Genomic DNA, 20355 nt, shown 5'->3' with positions numbered 1-20355 from the left:
ATAACAATCACCACTTCAGTTTTGAAGTTCTGAAATTGCCCCAAGCTATAGCAAGATTGCTTCATTGGCAGAATAAAATATTGAGTTTGTCTTGACAATAGCAGGTTTCCCAATAGCATGTTAGCTTAACATAAGAGATCTATATGTTTCATAAAATATCAAAACAAAGAGCTTGTTTTCAACCCCCAGTTCATGTTATGAAGCGTTCTGGGTAATCCAGTTTAGTCCTGAGTTCTCTATGAAGTGGTACTTATCTCCACCTCAGTATCTGCTAATCATTAACTTCTTGGCTAGATATTTCTTTAGAGCTGCTCTCAGGCCTCATCAGAAATATAGTGGAATATCTAAGGCCAGACATCTGCAAATTCTGGCTGCTAAGAAGGATAGAGGAAAAACATTGGCAAAATACTACGGATGCTGGAGATCTGCACAAAGAGAAGCATAGTCCATGCTTTGGATATGATTCTTCTTTGGATATTCTAAACTGATGCTGCACAACCTGCTTAGTTTCTTTGGCACAATAAATTTGTGAAATTTATTGTGTGCTTGACCAGATTAACACCAATTATTAGAAAATTGAGTACACCTTATTATTCAATTACATCACAGCGGGCAACACAATCCTAAGATGGTACATCATTAGCACAATGGTCCAGATTTTATAGCTTTTTTGAAAATTAGAATTCCTACAGTGTGGGAACAGGCCATTAGCCCAACAAGTCCACATTGACCCTCCAAAGTGCAACCCTACCCAGACCCATTCCTTGAATGAATGTAACCTACACATCCCTGAACACTATGGGCAATTTAGTACGGTCAATTAATTTAATCTTCATATCTTTGGATTGTGGGAGGAAACTGAAGCAAACCACATAGACACAGGGCAAATGTACAAACTCTACACAGACACACACATTTCACAAATTTATTCATGAGATGTGGGCACTGCTAGCCAGGCCAGTATTTACTGTCCAAAGGGTAGCCAAGAGTTAATTACATTGCTGTGGGTCTGGAGTTACACATAGTCCAGACAGGGTAAGGATAGCAGATTTCTCTAAGGAACACCAGCAATCCAGGTGATTATTTGCAGTAACTGATGGTGATTATGTGGTCACCATTAGGCTAGCTTTCTCATTCCAGTTTTTTCTTTATTGACTTCAAATTTTGCAATCTACCATAGATTAATAGTTCATTGTGTCATTGCCTTCAGACCTTTGCAAAAGCCAACAGTTTCTGTGATAATTTTGGTTCAACTGTTTCATCATATTAATAATTGATTTACCTTTCGAAATCTCCTTGGAAACTACTTAAGTTGCTTAGTAATATATGGCGTATTATAATTTTGCTTCTGAGGTTCAAAATTATTTTATTACACTGCTGTGTTGATGCATTCTATAGTTATGATGGCATTCAAATATAAACACCTTTAAAGTGATTCCTCGTTAATACTATGAAAAATTGTCAATTAGAATTACTATGTATTACAGAATAAGTTGAACAGAAACATAAATAACTAATGTAAATTATTTTTCAAAACTATAACATTTAAATGATGATTTATGGTTTAATTAGCTGTAGTGTTTTATGGTTCTTTTATGGGCCATAGAAAGCAGTCAAGACCAAATCATTGCAGAATTTCAAGAAGGAAATGTGTTATAGTACTTGGATCTCAAGAGATCAAAAAATATGATGGAACATGGGAACAGGATACTGAGTTAGATGTTCAGGCATGACTATAATGAATGGCAGAGCAGGTTAAAAGGGTTTCACATGGATTCCTCCTGGTCTAATTTTTCTAGGCTTTAGTTATATCATCTGTAATTTTGGGAATCTCTAGTAGGCTTTGTAACACCTCAACAAATTTACTTAAATTGTTGATTTATTACATTAGTTGTTTTTATAACTGTGAAAAGCACAAATTGGCTGCAGTGTTGGATACATAATAGCAGTGACATTAGTACAAGTTGGAATTATTAATTGTAAAATACTCAGAGCTGTTTTAAGTTCTAAACAAGGTGCTGCATCAATGGAAGTTTGCTTCCTTCACACAGAATTAATTACTATGTACAGACCCTTTGTTTGGGGCAGACCTTTTACTCTGAGGGGGCAGCAGGCACTGGTGCCATTGGTGGGCACACTTCTTCCTGAGACATGTTCCTGGAAGCCAGGTCAGGAATGGTGCAGTTATCTGCCTTCAAGTGCAGAGTAGTTTCTCCATTAAAATGTCACTAATGCCCAACATTGGCAGGCAGCTGGACCTTTCTAGACATCCACAGAACCACTGAGAGCATGGCAGCTGCCCTGTGCACATTTTGGTTCCCAACCAGGGGCCAACACTCCTGAACCCCCCATTTTGAGGGTTCCCAAGTCCATCTGGTGATTGCTGTAACCACGGATTCCTTCCATAATGCTGATGGCTGTGCCCATTTTGTGCTTCATTTTTGTTAAGACTGTTTAGAGATGATTCAGGATGAAGGTGTCCTCCCTATTTCAACCTCAGATTGCAGGTTCTTCAATGCTGGAAGTTCTGCCATTGGCCTTCCTGCTTTGAGAGGACAGTTACCTTCTTGGCTTGGAGGGTGAACCTGCCTTAGGCCACTGCGTGGATGATGCAGGTAAAATCCTTGCTCTGAACACAAGGTTGGAATAATAATAGTAATGGAAATCTGGAACAGTTTCTCAAATGCAAAATGAGGCTAAAGCTGGAATAAAGAAGATTTAGAGGAAGCATGAGGAAAGGATGTGTGCGGGGCCTGCATTTGATCTTATGGCAAGGCCTCAACCCAAAATGCAAAATCCTTTCCCAAGTCTCAGGGAAAGAGCACATTTATGGCTGTTCTGAGTTGGTGGTTGACAACTGTTCAATTGTTATACGTCAAGTGGTAATGGTATTTCCACTATTTTGTTTGGCTTGTGTCCCTGATATGATGAAAAAGTAATGGTCACAGTTTGAATAATGTATGAATTGATTGTAAACTTGCAGGCCAAAATATATCCATGCATTGTCATGCTCCTTCTGGATGATAGAATTCAAGAGTTTGTGGAATATGAATGAAGTAATTTTGATGAGTTGCTAAACTACTCACTGCAGAATGGATGCAGTGGGTTGGCTGTGGAAGGGATTGATAATGAATTCATTGGCAATAGTTCTGATTAAGTAAACAGTTTTACCCAACATGGAGTCAATTTTCTTGTGTGCTGTTTTGACTACACCCATCCAGATAAAGTGATGAATATTCTATCATTCTGTAACCCAAACATTTTGTTATCAGATGTGATCTGATTATTATTTTTAGAAGACTTTGTGGACCCATCTAAATACATTTTGAACTTTCAAACAAAGGATATTTTGCCAAGGAAAGGCCATTTGGTACAACAGCAACAATGTTGCACTTGGAAGGAGCAAGGATCTCCAGGTGAAGTGAAGAGAAGCACGCAGACGCAGAATTTATAGGCAGGGAGATCAAAAGATCATACACATGGTGTGAGAGGAGCCTTGAATAATAAGTCTCTGCAGGTGATCAGAAGTGTCAGCCAGTGTGAGTAAAGTGTCAATAACTGAATATTGAGTGAAAGGGATGATCAAGAATCCAATTAATTGAGGCAGAGAGATAATTACAAAAAATTAAAAATAATGTGGTGCTGGAGACAACCCAATGGCTGGAATAACATTCTGAGGGTCTAACCAAAGTAACAAATAATCCAAAACTGTACAAAATAATTAAGGTAGAGAGAACATAACAAATTGCCAAAGTGATGGTGTTAAAACGGGACAGTGAGCAAAGAGTACGGCAGTGGTACTAAATGAATACTTTGACTCCTGTCTTTACTAAATTATAACTTGGCGACAATAGGTGTTCAGCAACTGAGCAGTATAGTGATAGATAAAGAAGAGGTACTAAAAAAGTTGGCAATAATCCTGGTAGAGAAGTCACCAGGCCTAAACAGGATCCATCCTAGATTGTTAAGAGAAGTAGGGGAGATGGTTGCTGAGTCATTGACAGTAATTTTCCAGGTCCTACTGAACACAGGATTAAACTGGAGCATTGCAAATGCGATGTTGCTATTCACAAATGGGGCAAAGGATAACCCAGGAAACTTCAGACCTGTCAACTTGACGTCAATAGTGGAAAACCGATGGAGGTCAGAATATGGGAGAAGATAAATATACACTTCGATAAAAATAAACTAATAATGGATAGTCAACATAGCATTGTCAAAGTTAGGGTTATGTTTGACAATTCAATTGAGTTTTTGATGAGTTGACACAAACAGTGGAGGAGGGCAGTGCTCTGAAAGTTGTACATTTAGACTTTTGGAAAGCATTTGATACTATACTACATGGCATGTTGGCTAGCCAGTCAGAAATATATAAGATTGATGACCTTGGCAGAATTGATTCGAAGATGACTAAAAGATAGGAAATAGACATTTCTATAGATGAGCATTTCTAAGACTGGAGCTGACTTGAAAGTAATATTTCCAGGGATCACTGCAGTGACCTTTGCTTTTTCTGATGTATATAAATGATTTGGAAATGGGTGTTGGAGGCAAATCTCTAAATGTGCAAATGAATTGTGAGAATAATGCATAGCGGCTTCAGAGGGAATTGACAAGTTAGCCAAATGGGTCGACATCTGGCAGATGAAATTCAATGCAGAGAAAGTCAGTGAACAGTTTACTCTTGGCTTGTTCAGTCAGAGCCCCACTCTATCCTCTGCTAATATCATGCATTATGGGAGGACAAACAATACAGGCTCAATGGTACAACCTTGAGTACAGGTGCAGAGGGACCTCAGGGTTCAAGAGCCTTCTTACCAAAATGTGGCCAAGCAAGTCATGTGTCGTTGGACATCGGAGTGCATCTGGGAAAATTAACAAACAGTGAATTTCACAATTAATCTTGGAGGAACCGGTTTGGGCGAAGTTCACAACACAGAATCAGATAGGTTAATTGTTGTTTTAAGTCTGTCCAAGAGAAAGGCTGTATTAGTGAGTACAGTGGGTTCTTTATTGATTATATGTTTTTGGAGATAAGTCTCTTGATTAAACTTAAAATATAAGCCATAGCTATTAATTTAACCTAGTGCAGTGTTTTGTAGAGGAATGAGATGGTGTTATTTTCTGGGTCTGTAGATTGTGAAGGAGTAAAAATGGCCTTTGCAGTGATATGTACTTCTTGTCAGATGTGGGAGTTTAAAGAGAGTTTAAGGGTTACTGCGAATTATATCTGCCATAAGTGCTGTTGGATGCGAATCTTATCAGATCGAGTGGATCGGTTGGAGAGACAGATAGAAGCGATGAGGAATTTGCAACAGCAACAGTATGTGATGGATGGCAGTTATAGGAAGGGGGAAAAGTCTCAGATACAGTGACATAGATGGGTTAACTCCAGGAAGGGTAAGAGAGATAGGCACCTAGGGCAGGAATCTTTTGTGGACATACCCCTTTCAAATAGATATGCTGTTTTGGAAAATGTAGGGGGTGATGGATTCTCAGGGGAACGTGGCACGAACAGCCAAGTTTCTGGTATTGAGACTGGCTCTAATGCAACAAGGGGTACATCGGCTTCCAAGAGATCAATTGTGTTAGGGGATTCTGTAGTCAGAGGTACAGATAGACGTTTCTGTGGCCAGCAGAGAAAAAGCAGAATGGTGTGTTGTTTCCCTGGTGCCAGGATCAAGGATGTCTCAGAGAAGGTGCAGAATGTTCCCAGTGCTATGAGCTAGTGAGGACAGGAACAGGAGGATAGAGCAGACGAATGCATGGCTGAGGAGCTGGTGTATGGGAGAAGTGGAATCTCTTTTGGGTAGAAGTGACCTGTACAAGAAAGACTGATTGCGCCTAAACTGGAAGGGGGCTAATATACTGGCAGGGACATTTGCTAGAACTGCTTGAGAGGATTTAAACTAGTAAGATGGGTGGGTGGGACCCAGGAAGGCAGATGAACTCAGGGTATGGTTAGGAACATTGGACTGGGATATCATAGCAATTATAGAAACATGGTTCAGGGATGGGCAGGACTGGCAGCTTAATGCTCCAGGATACAAATGTTACAGGAAGGATAGAAAGGGAGGCAAGTGAGGAAGGAGAGTGGCATTTTTGATAAGGGATAACATTACAGCTGTGCTGAGGGAGGAATTTCCCAGAAATACATCCAGGGAAGTTATTTGGATGGAACAGAGAAATAAGAAAGGGATGACCACCTTATTGGGATTGTATTATAAGACCCCTAATAGCCAGAGGGAAATTGAGAAACAAACTTGTAAGGAGATCTCAGCTATCTGTAAGAATAATAGGATAGTTATAGTAGGGGATTTTAACTTTCCAAACATCGACTGGGACTGCCATAGTGTTAAAGGTTTAGATGGAGAGGAATTTCTTAAGTGTGTACAAGACAATTTTTCTGATTCAGTATGTGGATGTACCTACTAGAGAAGGTGCAAAACTTGACCTACTCTTGGGAAATAACGCAGGGCAGGTGACTGAGGTGTCAGTGGGGGAGCACTGTGGGGCCAGTGACCATAATTCTACTCATTTTAAAATAGCATTGGAAAAGTTGAAAGTTGAAGTTCTAAATTGGAGAAAGGCCAATTTTGACGGTATTAGGCAAGAACTTTCAAAAGCTGATTGGAGACAGATGTGCGCAGGTAAAGGGACGGTTGGAAAATGGGAAGCCATCAGAAATGAGATAACAAGAATCCAGGGAAAGTATATCCCTGTCAGGATGAAAGAGAAGGCTGGTAGTTTTAGGGAATGCTGGATGACTAAAGAAATTGAGGGTTTGGTTAAGAAAAAGAAGGAAGCATATGTCAGATATAGACAGGATAGATCGAATGAATCCTTAGAAGAGTATAAAGAAAGTAGGAGTATATTTAAGAGGGAAATCAGGAGGACATGAGATAGCTTTGGCAAATAGAATTAAGGAGAATCCAAAGGGTTTTACAAATATATTAAGGACAAAAGGGTAACTAGGGAGAGAATAGGGCCCCTCAAAGATCAGCAAGGTGGCCTTTGTGTGGAGCCACAAAAAATGGGGGAGATGCTAAATGAATATTTTGCATCAGTATTTACTGTGGAAAAGGATATGGAAGATATAGACTGTAGGGAAATAGATGGTGACATCTTGCAAAATGTCCAGATGACAGAGGAGGAAGTGCTGGATGTCTTGAAATGGTTAAAGGTGGATAAATCCCGAGGACCTGATCAGGTGTACCTGAGAACTCTGTGGGAAGCTAGAGAAGTGATTGCTGGGCCTCTTGCTGAGATATTTGGATCATCGATAGTCACAGGTGAGGTGCCGGAAGACTGGAGGTTGGCAAACGTGGTGCCATTGTTTAAGAAGGGCGGTAAAGACAAGTCAGGGAACTATCGACCGGTGAGCCTGATCTCAGTGGTGGGCAAGTTGTTGGAGGGAATCATGAGAGACAGGATGTACATGCATTTGGAAAGGCAAGGACTGATTAGGGATAGTCAACATGGCTTTGTGCATGGGAAACCATGTCTCACAAACTTGATTGAGTTTTTTGAAAAAGTAACAAAGAAGATTGATAAGGGCAGAGCAGTAGATGTGATATATATGGACTTCAGTAAGGCGTTCGACAAGGTTCCCCATAGGAGACTGATTAGCAAGGTTAGATCTCATGGAATATAGGCAGAACTAGCCATTTGGATACAGAACTGGCTCAAAGGTAGAAGACAGAGGGTGGTGGTGGAGGGTTGCTTTTCAGACTGGAGGCCTGTGACCAGTGGAGTGCCACAAGGATCACTGCTGGGTACTCTACTTTTTGTCATTTACATAAATGATTTGGATGCGAGCATAAGGGGTACAGTTAGTAAGTTTGCAGATGACAACAAAATTGGAGGTGTAGTGGACAGCGAAGAGGGTTACCTCAGATTACAACAGGATCTAGACCAGATGGTCCAATGGGCTGAGCAGTGGCAGAAGGAGTTTAATTTAGATAAATGTGAGGTGCTGCATTTTGGGAAAGCAAATCTTAGCAGGACTTATACATGTAATGGTAAGGTCCTAGGGAGTGTTGCTGAACAAAGCAACCTTGGAATGCAGGATCATAGCTCCTTGAAAGTGGAGTCTCAGGTAGATAGGGTAGTGAAGAAGGCGTTTTAATGCTTTCCTTTATTGGTACGAGTATTGAGTACAGGAATTGGGAGGTCATGTTGTGGCTGTACAGGACATTGGTTAGGCCACTTTTGAAATATTGCATGCAATTCTTGTCTTCTTTCTATCAGAAAGATGTTGTGAAACTTGAAAGGGTTGAGAAAAGATTTACAAAGATGTTGCTAGGGTTGGAGAATATGAGCTACAGAGAGAGGCTGAAGGCTGGGGCTGTTTTCCCAGGAATGTTGGAGGCTGAGGGATGACCTTATCGAGGTTTACAAAATTATGGGTGGCATGGATAGGATAAATAGACAAAGTCTTTTCCCTGAGGTGGGTGAGTCCAGAACTAGAGGGCATAGGTTTCAGGTGAGAGGGGAAAGATATAAAAGGGACCTAAGGGACAACTTTTTCATGCAGAGGGTGGTACGTGTATGCAATGAGCTGCCAGAGGAAGTGGTGGAGGCGAGTACAATTGCAACATTTAAGAGGCATTTGGATGGGTATATGAATAGGAGGGGTTTGGAGGATATGGGTCGGGTGCTGGCAGGTGGGACTAGATTGGGTTGGGATATCTGGTCGGCATGGACAGGTTGGACCGGAGGGTCTGTTTACATCTCTTTGACTCTATGACTCTATTAAGTCTTATGTGCCCCTTGGGTATATAAATGGAAGTATTGTGTATAAAAGTAAGGCAGTGATGCTACACTTCTACAAATCATTAGTCAGACTGTATTTGGAGTATTGGGTTCAATTCTGGGCACCTTATTCCAGATGTTCAACTCTGGAGAGACTGCAAAGGAAATTTACTGGAATGATACCAGGAATGAAGGATTTTAGATACAAAGGAAAGGTTCGAGAAATTGGGCTTATTCTCCTTGTATCAAACAAAATTGAAAGCTGTATGAATAATTTTGACAGGGTGAAGAAAGAAATTCTATTTCCACTATTTGGACTGTCAGTATCGAGGGGAGATGATTTCAAGATTGTCAACGAGAGAGCTAGGAGTGTGATGTGGAGAAATGTCTTCACTCAGAGAGTTGTTGAGATTTAGAATGCAGTGCCTGGGAGATTGGTGAGGGTATGTTCCATATGAGATTGCAAAAGGGGGCTGGATATATATTTGAAAGTGATAGATTTAGAGGCACACGGAGATAGCTCTGGAGAATTTGTCGAGCTGGTTACCTTTTTCAGGAGATGGTACAGACATGATAAGCCAAATGGCCTCCTTCTGTCATGTAAAATTCTATGGTTCAATCTTTTACCTTTTTTTCATGAGTTTAGCTGTGACATGACAAAAGTACTTTAAAGTTACCACACCTCCTGAGAGTTTCCATGTGTGCTTGTGTGTTCGTTTGTGGTTGTGGATGTGCTTATTTGTAAAATATATATCTATCTGCGTAATCTAAACTGTTTGTCAATAATCTTTGTATCGTTCTTTGAGTAAACCGATTTTTTGGTCATAAACCAGTTATTTGTCGTTTACTTAAGGAATCTGGTTGACTTGTTCTTAATATTGAACTTGAGAGGGTCTGGGACCTGAGATAATTGGCCATATCACCAACGCAATTCCATTAAAATTTGTTGTAAACAATGGAGGAGTGGGACTACAAAAGAAAGGAATGACATCCTTCAATTGTAACAATATGTTGCAGTCCTAAAGTGTGACAGATTTCATAATGTCAGAAGATTATTCATTTACTACAGTATATCTATCATTAATATCATAATGCCAGAATTATCAATAGCTCTGATCTGGAAAGTAACTGCATGTCATTTATTTTCCTGTAGGCTTTGGAATGGAAGCAACATTTCTTCTTGTGGTGGGCTACTCACATACTAAAGGGGTTGCGATTTCATTCCTTGTCATGGCTGTTGGCTTCAGCGGTTTTGCTATATCAGGTGAGGCAAAGCTGTAAAAACGTCAATAGAGTATGTTATATATTTTGCTGTTTATCTGTCAACTGAACTGTATCTGCCTTTAGGAATGCTAAATATTTTTCAAATTTCTAAATTCTATTGTATTTTGATTTTGTTAACAATGCTTTACTATTAATTGCACAATTTCTGAATATATTGTAGTATAAACCAGAAACTAAATCTTCTACATATCTGAATATCAAAATATCTCATGATGTGACAGAAAAGAATGCTATCTGTATGATGTGACTATATCTGAGTCAATAGTGATGAGGTCAAGAACCTTTCCATATCGGAGAGTCTCTCCACACAGTGAAAATAACAGGAGATTTTAGAAATCGAATAAATCCTGCCCCTGTCTTCACTGGGGAAGACACGAGCAATCTCCCAGATATAATAGTGGCTTAAGGACCTGAACTGAAGGGAATTTATATTAGGCAGGAAATGGTGTTGGAGAGACTGTTAGGTCTGAAGATTGATGAGTCCCCGGGATCTGATGGTCTAAATCCCAGGGTACTGAAGGAGGTGGCTCTAGAAATCATGGATGCATTGGTAATCATTTTCCAATGTTCTATAGATTCAGGATGAGTTCCTGTGGATTGGAGGGTGGCTAATATTGTCCCACTTTTTAAGAAAGGAGGGAGAAAGAAAACAAAGAATTATAGACCAGTTAGTCTGACCTCAGTGGTGGGAAAAATGCTGGAGTCAATTATAACGACGAAATCATGACACATCTGGATAGCAGTAACAGGATAGGTCAGAGTCAGCGTGGATTTATGAAGGGGAAATCATGCTTGACTAATCTTCTGGAATTTTTTGAGGATGTAACTCTGAAGATGGATAAGGGAGATCCAGTGGATGTAGTGTACCTGGACTTTCAGAAAGCCTTTAACAAAGTCCCATAGGAGGTTAGTGAGCAAAATTAGGGCAAATGGTATTGGGGGCAAAATACTGACATGGATTGAAATTGGTTGGCTGACAGGAGGCAAAGAGTAGTGATAAACGGGCCCCTTTTGGAATGGCAGGCGGTGACTTGTGGTGTGCTGCAGGGATCAGTGCTGGGACTGCAGCTTTTTACAATGTATGTTAATGATATAGATGAAGGTATTAAAAGTAATATTAGCAAATTTGCTGACGAGACAAAGCTGGTTGGTAGGGTGAAATGTGAGGAGGATGTTAGGAGAATACAGGGTGACCTGGACAGGCTAAGTGAGTGGACGGATGCATGGCAGATGCGGTTTAATGTGGATAAGTGTGTGGTTATCCACTTTGGTGGCAAGAACAGGAACGCAGATTACTACCTCAATGGAGTCAAGTTAGGCAAAGGGGCAGTACAACAAGATCTAGGTGTTCTTGTACATCAGTCAATGAAAGTAAGCGTGCAGGTACAGTAGGCAGTGAAGAAAGCTAATGCCATGCAGGCCTTCACAACAAGAGGAATTGAGTATAGAAGCAAAGGGGTCCTTCTGCAGCTGTACAGGGCCCTGGTGAGACCACACCTGGAATATTGTGCGCAGTTTTGGTCTCCTAATTTGAGGAGAGACATTTTGACTATTGAGGGAGTGCAGCGTAGGTTCACGAGGTCAATTCCCGGAATGGCGGAACTATCTTACGCTGAAACATTGGAGTGACTGGGCTTGTATACGCTTGAGTTTAGAAGACTGATAGGGGATCTGATTGAGGTGTATAAGATTATTAAAGGATTGGACACTTTGAAGGCAGGAAGCATGTTTCCGCTGATGGGTGAGTCCTGAACCAGAGGACACAGTTTAAAAATAAGGGATAGGCCATTTAGGCCAGAGATGAGGAGAAACTACTTCGCCCAGAGAGTGGTGGGCGGATGGAATACTCTGCCCCAGAGGGCAGTGGAGGCCAAGTCTAAAATATACTTTCAAGAAAGAGTTGGATAGAGCTCTCAAGGATAGTGGAATCAAGAGTTATAGAGATAAGGCAGGAACAGAATACTGATTGAGGATGATCAGCCATGATCATATTGAATGGTGGTGCTGGCTCGAAAGGCAGAATAGCCTACTACTGCACCTATTGTCTATTGTCTATTGAAAGTGACTTTTCCCATTTTCACAGGGTCAGCAATAGAGTTGGTTCAGGATGAATTCATGTGTGTGTTAGAGAGGCAGCTAGCCATTTGAATCATCCACTGCCTCCACTCCTGGATGATAGTTAATACCAGGGTCTGAAAAGTTATGTCTGGATTTGCCAAGGTGAGAGTAGGTCTGAACCCTGTGGATTCATTCAGATAGTTAAAATATCTCATCAAAGAGGTAAAGTACCCCTTTAAACCTGGTCTTGAGTCACTTTTGAGGGAGGTAAGCTGCCCCTAGATGTTGTAAAGGTACCCTTTGAGAGACTTCAGGTGCCCCTTGTTATTATTAGAAGAATTACATGTTTGTTTGTAACAAGTGCAGAATCTCGTGAGGACCAATAATCTATCAAAGAACTGTCAAATTGTAAAAAGGGAGTCATTTAAAACCTATTCATCTTTTACTAAAAAACTCTGGAGAACTACAAAAAAAACAGCCTTCCATTTAACTCTCTGTTGACACTAGCCTGAGGATTTCCATTATTGGATTAGTGCAGCAATACTGTCTTTACAAGAATCCATTATCACAATTTGTGTATTCTAGATGAAGTTAGCATTACCAAGGGGAAGAGTAGGCAAAGAGCAGATGAACCTAAAGGAACTGGTGGTCTGAAGTGCACATACTTTAATGCAAGGAGTATAGTGGATAAGGCAGACAAACTTAGGGCTTGGATTGGTGCCTGGGAATATGACGTAATTGTGATCACAGAGACTTGGTTGAAGGAAGGGCATGACTGGCAACTCAATGTTCGACAATATAGATGCTTCAGCCAGGACAGGGAGGGAAGTAAAAGGAGGGGAGGAGTTGCATTGCTGGACAGTTATGATATCACAGCTGTGCTAAAGGAGGACACTATGGAGGGCTCGAGCAGTGAGGCATTATGGGTAGAGCTGAGAAATAAGAAGGATGCAGTTACATTATTGGGGCTATATTACAGGCCTCCCAACAGTGAGCATGAGGTAGAAGAACAAATAGGTAAACAGATTATGGAAAGATGTAGAGGCAACAGGGTGGTGATGGGTGATTTTAATTTTTAGATTAGATTAGACTTACAGTGTGGAAACAGGCCCTTCGGCCCAACAAGTCCACACCGACCCGCCGAAGCGCAACCCACCCATACCCCTACATTTACCCCTTACCTAACACTACGGGCAATTTAGCTTGGCCAATTCACCTGACCCGCACATCTTTGGACTGTGGGAGGAAACCGGAGCACCCGGAGGAAACCCACGCAGACACGGGGAGAACGTGCAAACTCCACACAGTCAGTCGCCTGAGTCGGGAATTGAACCCGGGTCTACAGGCGCTGTGAGGCAGCAGTGCTAACCACTGTGCCACCGTGCCGCCCACAATGTTTTCCCAACATTGACTGGGATACACTTAGTGTCAGAGGTCTGGAATGGGCAGAATTTGTCAAGAGCATCCAGGAGTGATTTTGAGAGCAGTATGTCAATAGTCTAATGAGGGAAGGGATCATATTAGATTTTGGGGAATGAGTCAGGCCAGGTGGTGGAAGATGCAACAAGGGATTTCTTTGAGAATAGTGACCACAATTCTGTAAGTTTTAGAATGCTCATAGACAAAGATGAGAGTAGTCCTAGGGGAAGAGTACTAAACTGGGCTAAGGCCAATTATATCAAAATTCAGCAGGAGTTGGGAAATGTGGATTGTGAAGGGAATTTGACGGGAAGTCCACATTTGATATGTGGGAGGCTTTCAAAGATAGATTGTAGATAATGCAGGATAGGCATGTCCCTTTGAAAACAAGGGATAGGAAAGGCAAGATTCGTGAACCATGGGTAATAGGAGAAATTGTGCAACTAGCCAAGAGGAAAAGGGAAGCATATATAAGGCAGCTTAGAACAGAATGGGCCTTGGAGGAATATTGGGATAGTAGGGCAATCTTAAATAAGGAATCAAGTGGGCTGAAAGGGGTCATGAAATAACTTTAGCAAGCAGAATTAAGGAGAATCGCAAGGCCTTTTATTCATTTATAAGAAGCAAGAGGGTAACTAGAGAAAGGATTGGTCCACTAAAGAATAAGGAAGGAAGGTTATGCGTTGAACCTGGCAAGATGGGTGAGATTCTGAATGATTACTTTGCATCAGTGTTCACTGAGGAGAGGGACATGATGAATATTGAGATTAGAGATAGAAGTTTGTTTACTCTGGATCATGTTGACATAAGGAGGGAAAATGTGTTGGGTAGGCTAAAGGATACTAAGTTGGACAAATCCCCAGAACTGGATGGGATCTATCCAAGGTTGCTGAGGGAGTTGAGAGAAGAAATAGCTGGGGCCCTGACAGAAATCTTTTTGTAGCATCTTTAAACAGAGGTGAAGTGGCATGGACTGGAGAGTTGGTAAGGTTGTCCCCCTGTTCAAGAAGGGTAGTAGGGATATCCCAGGTAACTACAGACCAGTGAGCCAGGCATCAATGTTGGGAAAGTTGCTGGAGAAGGTATTGAGGGATAGAATCTATTTATATTTGTGAAAGAATGGGCTTATCAGTGATAGGCCGAGCTGAAAATGTGTTGCTGGAAAAGCGCAGCAGATCAGGCAGCATCCAAGGAGCAGGGGAATCGACGTTTCGGGCATGAGCCCTTATCAGTGATAGGCTTCATGTATGGGGGGGAGATCATGCCTTACCAACTTAATAGAGTTCTTTGAGGAAGTGACCAAGTTGATTAATGAAGGAAGGGCTGTAGGTGTCATATACATGGACTTAATAAGGTGTTTGATAAGGTTCCCCATGGTAAACTAATGGAGAAAGTGAAGTCACATGGTATGCATGGTGTTCTAGCAGGTGGATAAAGAACTTATTGAGCAATGGGAGATAGAGAGTAGTAGTTGAAGGGAGTTTCTCAAACAGGAGAAAGGTGACCAGTGGTGTTCCACAGGGATCAGTGCCAGGGTCACTGTTGTTTGTGATATACGTAAATGATCTGGAAGAGGGCATTGGTGGTCTGATCAGTAAGTTTGTAGATGACACGAAGACTGATGGAGTAGCAGAAAACATAGGAGACTGTCAAAGAATACAGGAGAATATAGATAGATTGGAGAGTTGGGTGGTGAAGTAGTAGATGGACTTCAATCCAGGCAAATGTGAGGTGTTGCATTTTGGAAAGTCTAATTCTAGTGCCAACTATACTGTAAATGGAAAAGCCTTGGGAAAAATTGATGAGCAGAGAGATCTGGGAGTTCAGGTCCATTGTACCCTGAAGGTAGTTGCACAGGTGAATAGAGTGGTCAAGAAAACATATAGAATGCTTGCCTTCATTGGACGGGGTATTGAGTATAAGAGCTATCAAGTCATGTTAAAATTGTACAAGACTTTGTTTCTGCCACATTTAGAATACTGTGTACAGTTCTGGTCCTCACATTACCAAAAGGATGTGGACACTTTGGAGAGGGTGCAGAGAAGGTTTACGAGGATGTTGCCTGTTATGGAAGGGGCTAGCTATGAAGAGGGGTTGAGTAGATTAGGATTGTTTTTATTAGGAAAAAAAGAGATGGAGGGGGGGCCTGATTGAAGTCTACAAAATCATGAAGGGTATGGACAGGGTGGATAGATATAAGCTTTTTTCCAGGGTGAGGGATTCAATAACAAGAGGTCACGCGTTCAAGGTGAGAGGAGAAAAGTTTAAGGGGATATACGCGGCAAGCATTTTACACAGAGGTTGGTAAGTGCCTGGAACATGTTGCCAGTAGAGATGGTGGAGGCAGGCATGGCAAATTCATTTAAGGTGCATCTGGACAGAAGCATGAGTAGATGATGAGCAGAGGGATAAAGATGCTTAGGAATTGGGCAACAGGTTTCGACAGTGGATTTGGACTGGTGGGGAGCAGGGATACAGATCCTTAGGAATGAGCGATAGGTTTAGACAGTGGATTTGGATCGGCACAGCCTTGGAGGGCCGAAGGGCCTGTTCTTGGACTGTAAATTTTCTTTGTTCTTTGTTCTTAGCTCGAAGACAGCTCTGAGAGCTATGTGTAATTCACTTGTGGGAAGTGGCTGGCTGGGTTAGTAATTGTTTCTCATCTCAGTTGCCCGTCAGAAGGTAGCAGTGAGCTGCTGCAGTCCATTTGCTGTTGATGGACACATTAGTGAGGGAAGGTAGGCAGGAGAGGGTGATGTTCCAGAATATTGAACCTGTGACACTGAAGGAATGGCAATATGTTTTAAGATGTGGAGTTGCCAGTGTTGTACTAAGGTGGACAAAATTTTTTTTAAAATCACACAACACCAGATTATAGCCCAACAGGTTTATTTGAAAGTACAAGCTATCAGAGTGCTGCTCCTTCATCAGGTAGCTAGTGGGGCAGGTTGATAGGACACATAATTTATAGCTCAAAGTCAGGATGGTGCATGGCTTGGAGGAGAACTTGCAGTTGCCAGTATTCCCATATCCTTCTAGACTGATACAGTCATGGGTTTGGAAGGTACTATAGAAGGAGCCTTGGTAAATTTCTATTGTAGTGAATATTATAGATAGTTCATAACACTGTTGCTCTCAGTGTCGGAGAGGATGAATATTAGTGGATGCGGTGCCTGTGAAATGGGTTGCTTTGCCCTAGATGGTGTCAATGCTCTTGAGTGTTTTGGAGAGGCGCTCATGTAGGCCAATGAAAAATATTTCATCACACTCCTGACTTGCACCATACAGATTATGGACAGGCTTTAGGGAGTCAGGAGGTGAGTTATTTATTACAGGATTCCTAGCCTTTAGCATGTTCTTGTAGCCACTGTGTTTATATGGATAGTTCAATTCTATTTCTGGTGTTTGGTAACTCTCTGGATGTTGATGGCAGGGAATTCAAATCGGAACGCCATTGAATGTTGAGGAGTGATACAGATTCTCTTTTTATTGGAGATGACCTTTGCCCTGCAGTTGTAAGGCATGAATGTTACTTACTACTTGTTAGCCCATATAAGTAACTTTACACTCTTCAATATGGGACAATGAATTCCAATGATTGTTGCACTTGACTGAACTTCCACTTTGTTCTATAAGACTTTGTTTAGTTAAGCAATTTAAATGTATTGTGATGAATAGGAGTGCCTTTCAGTTTGCAATTTTACAGTGGACTTAAAAGCAAACCATTGCCTGACTCCCCAGTTAATTATTTACTGTACTTTGCAACATAGACACTTCTATAACCTTTTTTTTCACTTTGCATTTAGGATTCAATGTTAATCATTTGGATATAGCACCAAGATATGCCAGTATTCTCATGGGAATTTCCAATGGTGTGGGAACGCTATCTGGAATGGTCTGTCCAGTAATTGTTGGAGCAATGACAAAAAACAAGGTACAACTTTTGTTTGATCAACAACTATAAAGCATTGTTGAATGGAATTGAATTTAAAAAAAAGATTGGAATACTACATCAACAAACTGATTGTTCTCGGCTTAGAAAGGGTTGGCAATATATTCTGTGTGAGGGAGTCTCTGTCTATGGTGTGTTAATTCATTTCTTGTCTCCTTACTTCAGCCAGTACAGGGCGTCAAAGATGCAATTCTAGCCTGGGTTTATTATTGCTTTAGCCAGGGCGTTCCTTTTGTTTTGTTTTCCAGGCTGTGTGCCACACTGGATGAACTAAAATGTACAGACCTTTGGTTGAAAACTATTCTTAAGGTGTTGTAAAAAAACACTTTTAATTATAGCATTAGAATAGAATTTAGAATTATAAATATGGCATCCCAGGCTAATTAATTAATTATCATTGTCTGGGCTATGTATTCTTAAAATATTGAAGAATATTGGTTTTCCTCTTATAAAATGCTTTGTATGATTTTGGATATTAAATTGTTATTGTGTAAGGTAAAGTAATATCATTACGTAAAATCGATTTTGCCATAACCTCTGCTGCTCAATTTTCTCCAGTCAGGCAAAGGCTCTTTCTTCATAGCAATTTATGCAAATTGTTGCACAACATTTGACCATCACTGAATCATTTGACAGTTTGGGGATTTACATTAGATTACTTGATAGTCCGTGTTAATTGTCCAATGGACTATTCTATTTTATATTCTTCCACAGACTTCCAAACAGCCAGCACGCCACTACAATATAACAATCCCAATATCTACATTCAGTTTTGTTATGAAAATTCAGTTGGGAGATCTGTCCAAGTAGCATCATAATTAAGTACAAGCAGCATAATTAAACAAAAATCTAGATTTGTTTTTGTTTTGTTCATTCATATGGCTAGGCCAATATTTATTGCCCAGACAAGCAGTTAAGAGTCAACCACAATGTTGTTGTGGATTTATATGGAGATTGGGTAAGGATGCAGATTTTCTTCCATAAAGGAAGATAGTGAACAAGGTGGGATATTATGACAATCAATGGTGCTTACATGGTCAAATTAGGCTGGCTTTTTATTGATTTCAACTGTCACCATTTCCCATGATGTGATTCAACCCATTCTCCACCACATGCACTGGTCATTCCAGATTACTAGTCCTGTGACAAAATCACTACACCACAGTCTCTTCTTTGATGTAGTTGAAGAATATGATATCTGTGCATGCTTCAGGAAGGGGCGAGGGGATTAAGGGGAGAGGAGTAATATTGGAAGTGGAATACCAAGAAAGTAAATGAGATTTTCAGCAGTGCAGGTTTGTAACACCCCAAGCCCGCACTATTCAGGCAAATTGTGGATATACAAAATAGGTTTCACTATGTTTTTTGTTCACAGACACAGAGCGAGTGGCAGTATGTCTTTCTAATTGCGGCCTTGGTGCACTACGCAGGAGTCATTTTTTATGGGCTATTTGCATCTGGTGAGAAACAGCCTTGGGCAGACCCTGAACAAACAAGCGATGAAAAATGTGGTTTTATAAATGAAGATGAACTGGCGGAAGAAACCGGGGACATTACTCAGAATTATGGCACGACAAAGTCTTATGGGGCCACCACTTATAGCAATGGTGGCTGGCCAAATGGCTGGGAGAAAAAGGAAGAGTTTGTACAAGAGGAAGTTAAAGATTCCTACTACTATAAAGAACATGAAGAAGGGGACTATTCATAACAGGGAGAAAATTTTAAAAGAAAGAAATGTCTATTCAATATTTTGTAGTGTTTGTGTCCAAGATTCATTTGTGATTGTTTGCACAGACTTGTGTGGTGTGAATGTCCACACATAAGAATGGCATTGTTAACGGTGTACAACTTAACAAAGCAGCATTTGAGTGCAATCTGTATAAAATGGTGGTGTGCATCATCTCAATCCAGGCTTTACCATTTTAGAATGACTTGGGCTTCATGTTTGGTGGGGGGTGGGGGGACATTCAGTTTCTGCTGGCTGACCAGTAAACTGCCAGGAGATTTAACAGGAATAAGAAGTTTAAGTGCAGGAGAGGCTGTGTGCAGTTTACTGAGTCCTTACTCAGAAATAAAGGATAAATTCAATCACAGGTGCTCAAAAGGAGGTTTAGGTTGTGAATCATTTTGTTGAATTTCAGACGTAGGAGTTAATTTTAAACTGTTCCAGTGGATCTGAGCCAAAGTTTAATGTATATTAAGTAGATATTCAGATAGTTAGGGCATGGAGATTTCTCAAACAGGATCAGGAAATTAAAACCTAATGCCCTGTGTACTTCCTAAAATATGCATTTTTCTTAAATGAATCATTTTATCAATAAAATCCCATTGAATAAATGCATTTACATCCTGGTTAGAGTCTTCATACATTTGCTAGCCAAAATGCATGTATCATTATGTCCATCTTGGCTGTGTAGTAAGATTGCCTTCAATTTTCCAATAAGCCAACCAAACAGTTTGTATTTTACAAGTCTCGCCATTACTATGAAAAGAAGTATGCAAGAAAGATTTGCAATAGAACACATATAATAATAATTTAATGTAAATTATTGATATTCTAGATAAGTGAATAGCTTTTATAATAAAACAAATCACTTATTTAAGAGTTAGATGTATTTGAATACTGTTAACACTCCAAAGAAAGAGATTATTTATGAACTTCAAAGCAGTTAATGCTTTGCAAATTTTTAACTTATAGTAAAAATCTTGAACAGAAATTTATCTTACCCCCAGATGTAGGATTTGCAACAAAATATTCAACTGACAAACCAGGAAGAGGAAGTTGGAGTGGCAATCCTCATCAATGACCAAAGGTGGCATGCTTCATCAGGTTTAGGTGTTGCATTACTCAATGTCCTTCTCGGCTAAGACCATTTCCCCTCCATATT

At 40.6% G+C, this 20355-nt stretch overlaps 1 protein-coding gene across 1 annotated transcript in view; it reads left to right on the top strand.

Annotated features, from left to right (window-relative positions):
* The window catches only part of slc17a6a (solute carrier family 17 member 6a), a 71377-nt gene extending 52202 nt beyond the window's left edge, over positions 1-19175 (top strand). The window contains exons 10-12 of the mRNA XM_060838609.1: positions 9908-10018; positions 17322-17449; positions 18843-19175. Of these exons, the coding sequence (XP_060694592.1) occupies positions 9908-10018; positions 17322-17449; positions 18843-19175 (572 nt within the window). The remainder of the gene's footprint in view (positions 1-9907; positions 10019-17321; positions 17450-18842) is intronic.
* Positions 19176-20355: the final 1180 nt, after the last annotated feature.

The sequence above is a fragment of the Hemiscyllium ocellatum genome, chromosome 18 (assembly GCF_020745735.1).
Source record: "Hemiscyllium ocellatum isolate sHemOce1 chromosome 18, sHemOce1.pat.X.cur, whole genome shotgun sequence".
Lineage (NCBI taxonomy): Eukaryota > Metazoa > Chordata > Chondrichthyes > Orectolobiformes > Hemiscylliidae > Hemiscyllium > Hemiscyllium ocellatum.
This window is presented reverse-complemented; position numbering and strand designations above follow the sequence as displayed.